This window comes from Myotis nattereri (assembly GCF_964212035.1).
Source record: "Myotis nattereri genome assembly, chromosome: 1".
Lineage (NCBI taxonomy): Eukaryota > Metazoa > Chordata > Mammalia > Chiroptera > Vespertilionidae > Myotis > Myotis nattereri.
The window spans coordinates 228,209,495-228,225,635 of NC_138075.1; the positions used below are offsets into that span (position 1 = coordinate 228,209,495).

General features: G+C 58.2%; 1 protein-coding gene across 1 annotated transcript in view; it reads right to left on the minus strand.

Moving 5' to 3' along the window:
- MAN2B2 (mannosidase alpha class 2B member 2) overlaps positions 1-10,157 on the minus strand; it is a 31,157-nt gene extending 21,000 nt beyond the window's left edge. Inside the window, exons 1-5 of the mRNA XM_081082369.1 lie at positions 8,652-10,157; positions 7,184-7,330; positions 4,403-4,508; positions 1,420-1,592; positions 735-823 (exon numbers count right to left, since the gene is read on the minus strand). Coding sequence (XP_080938495.1) covers positions 735-823; positions 1,420-1,592; positions 4,403-4,508; positions 7,184-7,330; positions 8,652-8,786 — 650 coding nt within the window. The 5' untranslated portion in view covers positions 8,787-10,157. The remainder of the gene's footprint in view (positions 1-734; positions 824-1,419; positions 1,593-4,402; positions 4,509-7,183; positions 7,331-8,651) is intronic.
- Positions 10,158-16,141: the final 5,984 nt, after the last annotated feature.

Consider the following 16,141-nt stretch of genomic DNA (forward strand, 5'->3'; position numbering starts at 1 on the left):
GGATCGCTCCTTCCCCGGGCACCTCCCAGCCTGCAAAACCGGTGCAGGGCCATGGCCAGAGAAGCAGCCACCTCAACTCCAGTCTAGTGTCGCCAGGAACGAGATTTAACGCAATGCTTCAGAAAATAAAATTAAGGCCGGAACAATCCTGGTGAGCAAAACCTCGCGGCGTTCAACAAAGGCAGACGCCGCTCCTCCCCCTCCACCCCGGCGCCCACGCTTGGCACGGCTCTGACCCTGAGAATGAGCCTGGCCCCTGCCTCGCTGGGCAGCACAGAGGCACCTGGGGGACCAGGATCTCGTGGGTAACATGTACTGGAGGCCGTGGTGAGGATTCAATGACAATCATTGGTGAGAAACTGTGCCGGGCACGGAGCGGGCCTGACCCACGGCCACGCCGGCAGTGAGCCCGCGGGCGTCCCTCTCCCAGCGGCCCCTCCAGCCTGCCTGCTGGTTTCTCCTACTCACAGAGGGACGGCCACCCTGTGCCCGGCCTCGCGGGTGCAAAGGGGCTGGCTGTACCCATGACACAAGGCCTGGGCGCTGGCGCCTGAACCAAACCCGGCTCCGAACGTTCACCAACCGCGGGGACCTTGGGCGAACGGCTCTGCCTCAGTTTCTCGTGGTGTGACATGGGGCACCGGGTGCATCTCCCTCCGGGGGGGGCGGGGGGGGTCACCGCTGAGGCGGTGCAGGGACAGTGCCTAGAGGGGGCCTGGCACGCGAGCGCTCACGAGCAGTAGCCGTAAAAGTCCAGGACGTGCGTGAAGATCTCCTGCTGCTCCGCCAGGGACTGGGACCCTCGCCACACGAACTGCATCTCCTGCGAACCGGAGGGACCAGCGAGGCTGAGGGCCGCGTGGCGTGGACAGGCCTCCCTCGCTGCCTCCTCCTGAGGCCCCACCTCACCCCCCAAAGCCGCATGAGGTGCGGATCTGCCCTCGAGCAGGCTGTCTGCTCATTCACTGCCGCCTCCGGGGCCGCCCTCAGGCACGGGGCGCTCATCGCGCTCACGGCGCAGCAGCCCACGGCTCAGCGGGCCAGGCGTGCTCAGGGTTACACGCGGGGAGGACATCCTGGTCCTGTTAGCCTCTCTCTGGGGCGCACGCAGGCTCCCCGACGCCCCAGCGACTCGATTCTGGGCCTTGGAAGACCGCAGAGCCGCACTCGGCCAGAGTTGCCTGCGGCTGAGAGCAGACACGCTGACCGGGGAAGTGTGCTCCGTGCTCCGTGCTCAGGGGCCCTGGTGGTGCTCCTAAGGGTTACTTCCCTTGCCCACCGGAGCTCCACCACTTCGCCTGCCTCCTGCGGCGGTTCCCGCTGCTCTCCTGACCCTAAGCCCCTGCTTCTCTGCTCCTCCCTGAGGACAGGCGCTTCCTAGGGCCAAAGGGGGCAGCGGTGGGTGCGCCCAGCACTCACCTGCACTTGCATCAAGGCCTCCTTTAGCTCATAGTCGATCCGGGAGATGACATGGGCGTTGAACCCCGCCAGGGCGAACAGGGTGGGCGTCGTGGCAGAGGCGCCAAACGAGTCGACCTGCCAGGAGAACTGTGGCCGGATCCCGAACGTTTCGTAGAGGAAGCCGTGTCCTTCTGCAGAGAGAGCACCGGTGCCCACACTGGCGACAGGGCGGGCCCCTCGCCCCTGGCTCACTCACTCGGCACTGGGCACGGGTGCCTGGGCAAGCAGGGTCTGCTGCACAGATGACTCATGCAAAGGGCTCCAGCCCAGTCACCGCCCTTCACTTCTTCCTCGGGACTGAAGGGCCACCCCCGGGGGCCAGAGGCCAGGCTGAGTGACGCAGAGAGTGATGGGCTGGTTTGGGAAACAGAGCTTCTGGGGTCCACTGGGCAGAGCGCCCTTCCTGTCCTGCAGCGATGCAACCCCAGGCCTGCAGGGCTAGCACTGGGCGCTCAGGGTTCGAGGCAGGTGGGCTGAGTCCTGAGGTGAGGCTGCTGCTGCTGTGGGCACCCCTGAGGCAGGCCGGCAGCACCCCCTCCCCCACTATGCCCATCAGCACTTGTCCAGCCAGACCGTGAACTGAGGGGGGTCCCAAAGATGACTCAGACTTGGGTTGCTGACAGAGGCCCCCTGGAGTTTCGGGGGGAAGGGGAGGTGATAAGGAACTACGGGGACCCAAAGGAGGGGTCCTGGCAGAAGAGACTGAGATGAGCTGTTCAGGTGGAGGCAAAAGGAAACATTACGACCGAAAACACAGGATGGGTTCCCTGGCTGGTGGCTCAATGGTTAGAGCATCAGCCGGTGAACTGAAGGGCCTCGGGTTCGATCCCAGTCAAGGGCACAAATGTCCGTTGCAAGCTCAATCCCCACCCCGGAGAGGGTGCGTGCAGAAGGCAACCAGTCAATGTGTCTCTCTCACATTGGTGTTTCTCTCTCTCCCACGCCCTTCCACTCTCTCTAAAAATCAATGGAAAAAATATCCTCAGGTGAGGATCAACAAAAAAATAAATAAATAAATAAGGAAAATAAGGGGGGCAGCAGGAGGCAGAAGAGGAGCCGGAGAGGAGCCCCGAGCAGGCCCAGAGGCCACGTGAGGCGCCGGGAAGGGGTATGAAATGAGAACTAAAGCAATTGCCATCGCGTTCCCAGCTCCGCACCTCGCTCTCCAACAGCCTCTGGGACTCACTTTCCCTGGGAACCAGTTCCAGCCCCGCCCTCGGGCCTGGCTGGCGGCTGTGGCAGGAGGCTCCCTCTGTGCCAGACCCCCGCCCGCCCGGGTGTGAGCACGTGCGAGGGGCACAGGAGCAGCCCTGGCCTGCAGTAGGGGCTCTGTGGGCGGGAGGCATCTTGAACACAAGAGGGACGTGAGAGTCTGAGAAGAAAGGGTTTTGTCAGCAACACTGCCTTCTAGACGAAAGTGGCAAAGGGGTTGAAGTCTGGAAATGAGCAGGGAGAGCCTGAGATAAGGGAAGGACTCCAGATTACAGAGCGGGAGGGAGGCAGTGCTCAAGGCCCTAAGACAGCATCCAGCTCCTCCGGCTCTGCCTTGATGTTTTACACACTGGGGACCTGGGGCGGAGGGTCTCAGGCCTGGCTTCATTCTGGCTCACCCACTGGCGATTTTCCTTTTTCTTTTCTTTTCTTTCTTTCTTTCTTTTTTTTTTTTTTTTTTTTTGGTCAGTGTTCCAGCTGCCCCAGTTTCCTCCCGGCAGCCTGCCGTTAAATGCTTCTTATGAAGCCTTTGGTAAACGGTGAGAGAAGTACCACCATTGCAATGGTGGGTGGAGATGGTAAGGTGGAGGTGGGGATGAGGAAGGTGCTGGTGGTCATAAAGGTGGTGGTGCTGGGGGTAGAAGTGGAGGTTGTGAAAGTGATAATGATGGTGATGATGGTGATGGTGATGATGGTGGTGATGGTGGTGGTGGTGGTGGTGGTGATGGTGATGATGGTGATGGTGATGATGGTGGTGATGGTGGTGGTGGTGGTGGTGGTGATGATGGTGGTGGTGGTGGTGGTGGTGATGGTGATGATGGTGATGGTGATGATGGTGGTGATGGTGGTGGTGGTGGTGGTGTTGATGATGGTGGTGGTGGTGGTGATGGTGATGATGGTGATGGTGATGATGGTGGTGATGGTGGTGATGATGATGGTGGTGATGATGGTGGTGGTGGTGGTGGTGGTGATGGTGATAATGATGGTGGTGGTAATGATGATGATAATGGTGATGATGGTGGTGGTGGTGGTGGTAGTAGTGGTGATAATGATGGTGGTGGTGGTGATGATGATGATAATGGAAGTGGTGGTGGTGGTGGTGATGATGGTGATAATGATGGTGGTGATGGTGATGGTGGTGATGATAGTGATGATGGTGGTGGTGGTATTGATGGTGGTAGTGATGGTGATGATAGTGATGATGGTGGTGGTGATGGTGATGATGGTGATGGTGATGGTGATGGTGATGGTGATGGTGGTGATGGTGGTGGTGGTGGAGGTAAAGGTGGTTAGGGTGATGGTGCTGATGGCTATGTTGGTGAATCGCCGGTGGAGTGGTGGTGATGGTGGTGTAATGATGAAAGGCATCGAACCTTTAATGAGTATTTACTAGGGAACACTGCCCTTCACTAAAGTGCTCTATTTCAATGATTGCAATCTGTTTCTCACACAAACCTTTAAGGTAAGTATCATCAAACTCATCTCAGCGAGGAGGACACTGAGACGCGATAGGTGACATCCCTGGGCCAGGCTCACAGGCCGGGGCCCAGCAGGCTAGCGGGTCTAGCATCCCCGGTCGGAGCCAGGCCTTGGCACTAGCCAGTCACCGTTCGCACTGCCACAGTCCCCCGCACAGTGGGGAGGACGAAGCGCAGCACCTGGATCCAGGCACCAAGTCCCAGCCCGAATGGAGGCCCCAAAAGGGTGGCGACGGGAGAGGTGGCCGAACCTGTGAGCTGCAGGATCTGGTCGTCAAAGTGCGTCACCGCCTCGTCGTGCATGACCTGGCCTCCGCTCACAAACTCCAGGCGTCCGTGGGCCAGCAGCTCGCGGACCTGGCGGGCAGGCACAGAGGAAGGCCAGGTCAACCCCAGAGTGTGGTGGCTCTGCAGGGACATGTGCCAGCGTCGCACGGTGCCTCCCCTGAAACTCCCACCTTCGTTCCTTCTGCAGAGGCAGGACACTGCCCCGCTCAGCCCGGCGCCTCTCCACCCAGAGCAGCACCTGGCCTGTGGCTGCTGCGGGTTATAGCTTTTAAAATTTTTTACTTTTAAAAAATATATATATTATTGATTTCAGAAAGGAAGGCAGAGGGAGAGATAAAAACATCCATGATGAGAGAGAATCATTCATCGGCTGCCTCCTGCACGCCCCCTACTGGGGACCAAGCGGGTAACGCGGGCATGCGCCCTGACCGGGAATGAACCGTGACCTCCTGGTTCACCGGTCAACACTCAACCACTGAGCTACACTGGCCAGGCTAAATTTTTACTTTTGAAACAATCTCAAAGTTAGAGAAAATGTGCAAGAATTGTACAAAGAGCTCCGTGGGTCCCCAGGCTGGAGTCTTCGAGGCTCACTTTACCCAGTTTCCTTCACGCTCCCCCATGTCTTTCTGTGCAGTGTGTGTTTCTAAACCATTTGAAAGTATAAGTTAGCAAGGGCATGCCTTCTACCCGCAGAAGTTCAGTTAGCATCCGGGAAGAAAAGGATCGTTTTAATCACAGCCTAAGGATCAAAATCAGGAAATTCACCCTCGCACACCGCTAGCTACGCTCCAGACTCCCCCCCCCCCCCCCCCCGTTTTCCGAGAGCTCCCCGAACGTCCTCCTCTGGGGGCGGCTGTGAGCTGTTGTCGCCCTGCGACCTTCCCTCTGGGACAGCTCCTCGCTGGGCCTGGCCTTCACGGGAGGGACCGTTTCGGAGATCACAGGTTAGTCATTTGGAGACTGTCCTGCAGTTTGGGTTTTTCTCATGACATGCTAAAGCACGTGTCTTTTCAGAAGACTTTCATCTCATCCACATCTTCCAACATGCTTCTAATGCAGTGGTTCTCAACCTTCCTAATGCCTGACCCTCTAATACAGTTCCTCATGTCGTGGTGACCCCCAATTTCATTGTTACAAATTGAACATAATGAAAGCATAGTGATTAATCACAAAACAATATGTAATTATATATGTGTTTTCCGATGGTCTTAGGCGACCCCTGTGAAAGGGTCGTGACCCACAGGTTGAGAACCGCTGTTCTAATGTTTTTGAAATATCGGAAGAATAGTAGGTAATCTTAAGTGAATGAAGGGGAGAATGGAACATAACTAATGGCCAAAGAAGGTGGGCCGTGTCGCCACCCTGCTGTTTACAGACTGTCTTTATTTGCTTTATGACGGCGCAGTATTTACACTGCATTCACCCAGCAATAAGGAGTGAGCCCCTACTCCGTGCTGTTTTAGGTGAACACCCACTACACGCCAGGCCCTGTTCAGGCTTTGCGGGTCCGGCCATGAAGCAAACAGACAAAAACCCCTGCTGCCAGCACGCGGGGCCATGGAGTTCCCTGCCCGGGTGTTCGTTGGGACCCTCCGCTCCCCGGCGGGGAAGTGGGGGTAGGAGACAGACAACTGGGTTTGGCGTGTCCATGGGAGAAAGTGCGGACCGCCCACTGGACACCTGGAGAGACGTACTTTGTCAGACATGCACAGTTCAGAATCCCTCCTGTCACATATGAGCTGTGACCACAGGACCGTCACCTGCCCTCTGCGAGCCTCCCCAGCTCCGTAAAGGGGCATCACTAGCCCCCCCATACGGCCAGTAAGGAGGGTCCAATGAAGAAATGTGTAAAAAGCAGGAGCCCAGCCCAGCTGGCTCAGTGGTTGAGCGGCGACTTATGAACCAGGAGGTCACAGTTAGATTCCCGGTCAGGGCACAAGCGGGCTCGATCCCCAGTGGAGGGCGTGCAAGAGGCAGCCGATTGATGATTCTCTCTCATCATTGATGTTTCTCTCTCTCTCTTCTTCCCCCTTCTTCTCTGAAACCATTACAATATTCATTTTTTTAAAGCAGAAGCCCAACGCTGGCCACGGCCCCATTGAATGGAGGCTCCTCCTCATGACTCCACAGCTTCAGCTTCAGACACCCCTCCAGGGGGCCCCGGAGCTTCCTGATCAGCCTTCTTAGCTTTGCACCCTTGAGCGAGTCACCCTGCCTCTCTGAACTTTACGGGGTGGGTGGCAGGGTGGGGGGCTGTGCTGAAGGGAGGTGCCAGCCCTCTGAGGAGGGGGTGGGCCCTCCCGTCCACAGCTGTGGGGCCTGCAGTGACAGCCCAGCCCGGCCTGGGAGCACTCTGGGAGGTGGGCGTGGGGATGGCAGCCGACCCCAGACTGCCTCTCCACAGAGCCTGGCCTCTCTGACTCCCACACCGTGTGACTCACACCTGCTGCCGCTTATAAACCACGGGGACCGTTGCACGTGGTCGGGGTGCCCAGGTCCGGGCCATGGCCGCGCACACTCGGAAATAAAGGCCACAGGGGTGGGCACAGGGCCACCCCAGAGGCCCGTGCAGGGGCCCACTCGGCAGGGCTCAGTGCCCGGCGGGGCAGCGGGGCTGCGGTTTCATGAGGGGCCAGGAGGCCAGGTCTGTGCAGGGTGGGAGGGACCGCCGACCGCACCACATCTCAGCAGCCCCGTGCCAGCCCAGGGGCCGCCCAGCCCTGCCCCGCGCCACCCGTCACCTGGAGCTTCTGGGTCCTCGAGGCGAACCGGTCCCACCACAGCCGGAAGTACTCCTGCTCCACGGCGATGAAGCGCCGGTGCTCCTTGAGGGTCAGCTCCCGCACCACCGAGGTGTACACGCTGGCGGCGTAGATCTGCATGTTCTCCTGGGGGGGGGGGGTCACCAGCCGGGCAGGGACCCTGCCTGCGCCCGCCTCCCCCGCTCCCGCTGCCTCCCCTCTGCTCTCACCAAGGACCCACCCACTGCCCGGACACAGGGAGGCTGGGACACAGCACAGGACGCTCGCCAGCTCGGTGAGAACACGCTGTCCCAGAGAGGCGAGGGGTCGGACCATGACCCGCCCCGGGCAGTGCCCGGAGGGGCCAGCGGCCCGAGCCAGGAGAGGAACCAGGTCCCAGGGCCCCCCGGGGCCTCCTGGGCTCAAATGCAGGGAAGGCTGTGTGGGCAGCTGTCCCTGAGGTCACCTGCCTCCCTCCCCCCGGGGGGGGCTCTCGGGGGTGACCCGGCTGCTTCCCATCAGGGGCTCCGGGTGCACGCAGTGTGCCCAGGGCTGCTGGGCACCAGGCTGGCAAAGAGTACTGGGCAGCGAGTCAGCGGGCTGCAGGGTTATTCTGAGTGACCTGGGACCTTCTCTTCCGTTTCCTCTTCCATAAAAGGGGTGACACGCATGCTCCCCCTCCCCAAGCCGTCTCCATCTGCAGGAGTCCTCACCCCCAGAGGCTCCCCATGTGCCCCCGACCAGACTGAACCCTCGGCCTCAGCCTCTTCCTGCCCGTGTCTCCGTTACACGAATGTCCTTCGCAGAGTGACGGGCCCCCCCACAGCGGCCTTTGCTCATTTGTGTAGGCGTTTCCTCCCTCGTTCATAAGAGTGAGAGGCACCGGGAACAAGGAAATCAGGGACTTCCACGCCTTTTCTCTGTGCCGAGCCACTCATTCAGCAATTCTCCGTGTCCGTCAGCACACAGAGAACGTTCGTAATGAAGGGGTGCAGCAACCCATCCCCCCCCCCCCAGCTGTGGGCTCCTCTCTGGTGGGAAGCAGGCCATCGCAGGCAGAGGGTGGGAGGGAAGACTTCAGAGCCACTGCCTGCCAGGCCTCACCAGGCCAGTGGCTCACCAGGGGGGCGCCCTGGGAGTTAGGGACGGAGTCCCGCCAGTATCTGGCAGGAAGAGGGAGAACCGGTGCCAAGTCTGAGGCCTGCACCCCCTGCGGGAGGGGGACGGGCCCAGAGCAGCCCCCAGAGCAGGGCTGACCACGGCCTGACTCCCGCCAACGCACCTTCCTCGGCCTGGGCTGCCTGTCACTGGGGGGAAGCTGGGTTCAGAGGCAGGAAGTGATCGGCTCAAGGTCAGCCGCCCAGTCACCGCCCAGAGGCACACCTGGAAGCAGGCTGACCCTCCACGCTGGCGCGGACCCGGCGCAGAAACCCACTGGGCTGCGCAGGGAGAGGAGGCCGGCACCTACCTGGACCGTGTAGAGCCAGCCCACGTCCATGTGGCTGTGGGGCACCACGAAGACCCTGACGGTGTCCTCGGCCCAGGCCCCTGGCAGCTGCAGCACCACCAGCTGCGCGAACAGAGGCAGCCAGCGCGGCCCCATCCCAGTGCCTGGCGGGCAGCGGGCGTGCGGGACTTCTCGTCCACAGCCAGCAGGCAGCCGCTAGGCAGCAAACTGGGCAGCTGCCCCCACCCCGCCCCCAGCCCCAGGGGAGGGAGCAAGTAGGCGATTAGGAAGCATGGAGCCCTGGGCTAGGTGGGGCCTGAGCCCTGCCCTGCGGGGGGGCGGGGGGCGGGGGGGCGGGGGCGGATGCTTGCTCAACAACTTCCAGTGATCGGCCCCCATCTCCCGTTTTCAGGCCATTGTTGTCCACCTTTTTTTTTTTTTTTTTAATTTTTAGAGAGAGGAAGTGGGGGAGAGAGAGAGACATCAATGTGAGAGAGAAAGAAAACTCGTTCAGTTGTTTCCCACACGTGACCTGATGGGGACTGAACCCACAACCTGGGTACATGCCCTGACTGGGAATCAAACCCACCACTTCTTGGTGTACAGGATGATGCCCCAACCCACTGAGCCACTCTGCCAGGGCCACTGCTGTCCGCCTTTAAGCTGAATGCCAATGCCACCTCGCCCAGCAGCTGCCAGGTGTCCCTCCAGCCAGGGAGTGCCCAATGCCCACACGCCTCGCTTGTGCCTCTCTTGAGTGCTCTCTCTTGGCGTCCCCACCCTCTGGGATGGACTCCTGGGCTCCGTGTTTGTCTTGCAAAACTCAATTCCAAACTCAGCTTGGAAAGTGCCACCACCAGGAAGCCTGCCCTGATAGCCTCTCCCTCACAGGAAACCCCAATCTGGGCCACATGACAGGGACTGGCACTCCACCTTAAGGAGGACCACTGGCCTTCAGAAGGCCTTGCCCAGATCACCGAGCTGGTGGAGGAGCAGACTGTCCTAAACAGCCAGGGTCAGGCCTGGGTGCGGGATGGCGACCCTGGCAAGACACGTCAGACCCCTGACCCCCAGCCGGCGCATCGGAAACTGGGGTGGCAGCAGAGGGCTGTGGCTTCAGTGCAACGCACTGCGGTGACACTGCGGCATCCCCGGGCCACCTGGAGGCCTGGCGAGGCCTCATCGGGACAGCCTGGGCCATCTCTGTGCCCAAGAGCGGAGGGTCTGTAGTGGGGGGACCACCTGAGCACCACGTGCTCACTGCCCCGCGCTGCCCGTCTTGTCGTGTCATTCACTGGGCAATGCACCCGGAGAACAGCACCGACTTCAAGCAGGTCAGGGTCCCTCTGCTCCACCGCCTCCCGGAGGTCTCTCGCCTGAGGCAGACAGGACGTGCCCAGCACCTGCGCCCACATCCTGCCAGGCCACAGAGCGCCCCACTCGCCATGGCCAGGGGGCCGCGCTCAGCCCAGGGGTGTGGGTGGTGCTGCCCCCTTCCAGGCTGGCCCAAAACATGGTCCCTCTCCCTCACCCACAGCCCCTCCCCCTCACCCACGGCCCCCTCCCTCACCCACGGCCCGAGCAGAGGGCACTCGAGGACCTCCGGGCTCAGAGCAGCCGCTGGGCGTGAGGAATGAGTTCCTGGCAGGAGCTAAGCCACTGGGTGCATCTGACAAGCATGCCCGTTCTGCTTCCTGCGATGGCCAGGCAACGTCCTGCACCCGGAGCATGTCACAGGACACGGCACTGACCTCCCACTGTGGGGACCCTAAGAGGACAGGCTCTGGGTCTGTGACTTGGGTCCGAGTAGCCGATTGTCCAGAGGAAGGCGGGGGCACTGTGCTCCCCCGGCCAGGGAGGCGCGAGGCTCCCGCCGAGCAGTCACCTGCCCCGGGCAGGCCACACCGTGACGGCTCCTGAGGGCCGTGGCTGCAGGGGAAGAGGCCGAAGCTCGGAGTGATCTCAAGGCGGGAACAGCGTGCCCCTCGGGGTGTGCGTGGGCGTTGGCCAGATGGGCACCTGCCCCGTTCTCCGAGTCCCCGTGACCAGAGAGAGAGAGCGGACAGGCCTGGGGCTCACCGCTCCGTGGTGGGAAACTGCCCGGGGCGCACCGGTTGCCCTTGCCCTGGGGGACCCGCAGCATGGACGCATGGCCTGCTCCGCCCTGCCATAGCCCCCAGGCCCGCCCTGCCATGGCCCCCGGGCCCGCCCTGCCATGGCCCCCGGGCCCGCCCTGCCATAGCCCCCAGGCCCGCCCTGCCATGGCCCCCGGGCCCGCCCTGCCATGGCCCCCAGGCCGCCCTCAGCTGTGCTTCAGGCCTTCAGCGTCAGGCTCTAGCCCTGGACCGGGGACTTCCAGTCTGTGTACTTGTCAGGGCGGCCCTGGAAAACTAACACGGGTTCTTCTGTGAAGTCATGACATGGGTGGGGGGGTGGGCGGTGAGCACCAGGTGCCGCGGTCGCCAGGCCAGCCAGGTTTGCCACCAAGAGGTGAAGCAGCCGTGTGTCAGGCCTGCGCTTCAGAGCCGCAGCCCAGCCGCGTGGGCCTATCTGTGTGAACAGGCGCGTAACCAACTCCCACACCTGCTCAGTCAGCTGGGTGCTTGGCCGTCCAAGGCACCGCTCACCTTCCATCTGTACGGTTTTTAGGGTCTTCAGTTAGAGAATCTCCCCGAGGACCCCTGAGGCAGGGCTGACACCAGAGGGACCTGGGGCCCTTGTGATTCATCAGGCCAGTGACCAGGCTGGTGCTGGAGGGTGTCAGGCCGTGGTGGGCCCAGCAGGAAAGGACATACTACCTGGTATTTTCTAAGCCATCAGCGAAAGAAAGCATCCACAAAACAAAAAGGGAGCCCACTGCAGGGGAGAACACATTTGCCAGTGATACGCCTGATAAAGGGTTAATCTCCAAATATATAAGGAACTCATACAACTTAACAAGAGGAAGACAAACAATCCAATTAAAAAATGGGCAAAAGACCTAAATAGACTCTTCTCCAAAGAGGACATACAGAAGGCCAAGAGACATGAAAACATGCTCAAAGTCACTGATCATCAGAGAGATGCAGATCAAAATGACAATGAAGTGTTACCTCACACCTGCCAGAATGGTTACAATCAACAAATCAGCAAACGACAAGTGCTGGCGAGGATGTGAAGAAAAGGGAACCCTCGTGCACTGCTGGTGGGAATGCAGGCTGTGCAGCCACTGTGGAGAACAGAATGGAGTTTCCTCCAAAAATTAAATATGGAAATTCCATTTGACGCAGTGGTCCCACTTCTAGGAATGTATCCTGAGAAACCCGAAGCACCAATCAGAAAGAACGTATGCACCCTATGTTCATAGCAGAGCAATTTACAATAGCTAAGGTCTGGACACAGCGCATGTGCCCATCAGTAGATGAGTGGATAGAAAAGCTGTGGTACATTTATACCACGGAATATTATGCAGCAGTAAAAAAGAAAGAAGAATCTCTTACCCTTTGAGACAGCATGGAGGGACCTGGAGAGTATGATGCTAAGTGAAATAAATCAAAGAAAGACAGGTATAACATGATCGCACTCATATGTGGACTCTACATAACAAAACAAACTAATGAACAGAGTGGATCCAGAGACATGGAAGCAGGGAACAGAGTGTGGAATCTCGGAGGGAAGGTGGGGGAGAGTGGGTGGGAGGGAGGTAATCAACCAAAGACCTTGTCTATATATATAAAAGCCTAAGGAACCAAACAACAGAACGATCAGTGACTATGACTGCGCACTGACCACTAGGGGGCAAACACTCAATGCAGGAGCTGCCCCCTAGTGGTCAGTGTGCTACCACAGGGCGAGCGCCGCTCAGCTGACCACCTGTCCTGGCAGCCCGGCAGCCCAGCGGCTGCCACTCACTCCCTCAGTAGTCCTGCAGGTCCAATCTCCAGAGAATGGGCCAGGCACCGACAGACCAGTGCCAATGGCACGATCCCAACAGCGCCACTGGCCTCCTGGAAGTCGGCCTTGGGCACCGCGGCCGCTTCCCCTCCCCAGACGCTCCGCAAGGAAAAAATGATATGAAAGTGGCCGCCAGGTAGCTCTCAACAACCAGCTCGACCATCAGCGGGACAGATCCAGATCCCAGGCTGGCAAGGGCGTCCCACCACCCGCCCGGAGGACCAATAGCATCCCGGGTGGCCCCCCACGCCCCTCCGATGAGCGCAGGGCTCATGGCTGGCGAGTGCCACTGCAGCAGGCGCTAGCCTGTGGCAGGCACAGCGGGGCCAGGATGAGCGGGAGAGGCAGGCAGGAGCGGCAGGTGGCGTTGGACTGCCGATTTCGGCCCAATCCCCCCAGCCACCCCAAGGGACCCCACCCCCCATGCACAAATTCATGCACCAGGCCTCTAGTATGCAAATACAGTGGGGCCTTGACTTATGAGTTTAATTCGTTCCGTGATGGAGCTCGTAACTCAAATTACTCGTATGTCAAATCAAAAAGTGAACGAGTGAGACACGTGATGCTGGGCTGATGTTGTGGCGTTCACTGTGACATTCGCTGCGCCAACTAGCGGTGGGGTATCTGAAGCTGGCTCGTAACCCGAATTTTAGCTCACAACTCAAAGCAAAAAATTGGCCTAGAGACGGCTCGTATCTCGAAAAACTCGTTAGTCGGGACACTCGTAAGTCAAGGCCCCACTGTATGCATAACCCATGGACACAGACAATAGGGTGCTGAAGGCCTGGGGCAGTGGGGGGGGGACAGTCTTGAGGGGCTCAATAGAGGAAAAAGGGAAACATATGTAATGCTTTCAACAATAAAGAATAATTAGGAAAAAAAAAAAGAATCCTCCATAGCCTGGCCAGTGTGGCTCAGTGGTTGAGCATCGACCTATGAACCAGGAGGTCACAGTTCGATTCCCAGTCAAGGCACATGCCCTGGTTGCAGGCTCGATCCCCAGTGTGGGGCCTACAGGAGGCAGCTGATCAAAAAAGAAAGGGAGGGAGGGAGGGAGGGAGGGAGGAAGAAAATACACTTGATGTTGGAGAGGTTGGGGAAAAAAGGGAACCCTCATTCGCTGCTGGTAGGAGTGTAGGCTGGTGCAGCCACTATGGAAAGCAGTCTGGCGATTCCTCAGAAAATTAAGAATAGAGCTACCATACGACCCAGCAGTCCCTCTCCTGGGTGTAGACCCGAAAAACTCAAAATCATGTATTCACAGATATATGCACCCCTATGTTCATTGCAGCATTATTCACAGTGGCCAAGACGCGGAAACAACCAGAGTCCTGTGACAGAGGCCTGGATAAAGAAGACGTGGTACAGGCCAGCCGGCGTGGCTCAGGGGTTGAGCGTCAACCTCTGAACCAGGTCATGGTTTGATTCCTGGTCAGGGCACATGCCTGGGTTGCAGGTTTGGTCCCCAGTTGGGGGTGTGCAGGAGGCAGTCGATAATGATTCTTTCTCATCATCGATGTTTCTGTCTCTCTTTTCCTTTCCCTTCCTCTCTGAAATCAATAAAAATATATATTTTTTTAAATGTGGTACATACACACAATGGAATACAAGTCAGCCATAAGAAAGGATGAAATGGCGCCATTTGCAACAACATGGATAGATCTTGAGAACATTATGCTGAGTGAAATAAGTCAGTCACAAAAAGCTAAGAACCAGAGATTTCACTCATATGTGGGATATAAAACTAAAACTCATAAACAAACAGCCGTGTGGTGGTTGCCAGAGGGAAGGGAGTGGGGAGAGGGGGGCCCCCAATAAATGGTGATGGGAGATTTGACTTTGGGTGTTGGGTACACGGTGCAATATACAGATCTTGTAACTTAAAAACCCACACCTGAAACCTGTATGATCATGTCAACAAATGTCACCCTGATAAATTTTTTTAAAAAAGAAATACACTTGACACATCTTTAAGGGGAAAAGTGAGTTTCAGAACCCCCTGTATTCGTGTTCTTGGGCAGCCCTCATGACAGAGGGCCGCAACCGGGGGGGGGGGGGGGGGGGGGGGGTGCTTGGAACAACTGGGATACCAGAGTCCGAAGTTGAGGTGCCAGCAAGGCAGTGCTCCCTCCAAAGGCTCATGGGGAGGGTTCTTTCTCACCAATGCCAGCCTTGGGGGCTCCCGGCAGTTCCTGGGGTTCCTTGACTTAGCTCCTCCCTCGCACTTACTTCCACCTCTACCGTCTCTCGGCCATCTTGCCTCTCTGCCTCTTCTCATAAAGACACCGATCCTAGCGGGTTAAGGCCCCGCCCACTCCAGCACGACCTCCTCTTAACTGGATTGTACTTCTGCAAAGATCCCATTTCCAGAGAAGGTCCGGTCACAGGCATGGCGGTAAGACTTCAACATAGCAACTCACTGCAACCCTAGACAGTACAGATTGTGTCTCTGTCTGTGCAGACACACGTAGAGAGGTTTCCGGGCATCAAATGTTTGGGGGAATTCCAGAGAAAACTGCCAAAGAGTGCCCAAGTCCTGTTTGTTCAGGAGTAGATGGGACTCGGGGATTATGGTCATTGAGCAAGTTGTGGTGTTCATGACTACTACAGATGGCTAGTGGCCCAAAGACCCGTCCATAGCAGCGTGACGAAAAGGGGAAGAGTACGTCTCACAGTGCGGCGAGACCATAGTGCAAGGACCAGCTGGGAGGCTGCTACAAGTACAGATGACCAGGCCCTACCCAGACCAAATGAACCAGCCACCGTCGGGGTGGGCCCAGCAACGCGGTTTAACAAGCTTCCCAGGTGACCCGATGCGCACAGAAATCAGAGAAACTGCCACGGAGCCATCGAAACGAGGGACCTATGGGCCTGCGTCGCACGGGGAGACGCATGTTCGCAGGATTGATTCCACTGTATAAAGTCCAACATGGGGGAACATGTCATATTACTTATGATTGCAATCATAGCTCATAAAACAAAGAAATTGGATTAAAAAATATTCAACAATAGTTATTTTTTTAAAAAATTGGTGAATAGCAGCAGCACCGCTGAGTGTGCAGACGTGCCTCCAGCTTTGCAATTTCTCCAGCGGCGGCCGTTCTCGCGACAGCGCCAGGACCAGTCCGGTTGGCCTTCGACCACAGAGCTCTCTCATGTCGCTCGGCTGCGGGAAATCGGGCTGAAGCGACTGAGTCCACGATGGACAGAGAAAAGGAACAATTCCAGTTCCGTAAACTCTTCATTGGTGGCGTGAGCTTCGAAACCACAGGAGAAAGTCTGAGGAACTACTATGAGCAATGGGGGGAGGGGGGGCGAGGGGGGGATTACCGACTGTGTGATAAGGAGTGATCCTTGCCCTGACCGGTTTGGCTCAGTGGATAGAGCATCGGCCTGCGGACTGAAGGAGTGATCCTGCAAGCGGATAATCAAGAGGACTTGGTTTTGTAACTTCACACCCATGGCCGAGGTGGATGCTGCCATGGCTGCAAGGCCTCAATTGATGGGAGTCGGTGGGCCAAAAGGTGCTGTGCGAGAGGAATCTGGGAAGCCAGGGGCTCTGCGCCTGTGAAGCTGTT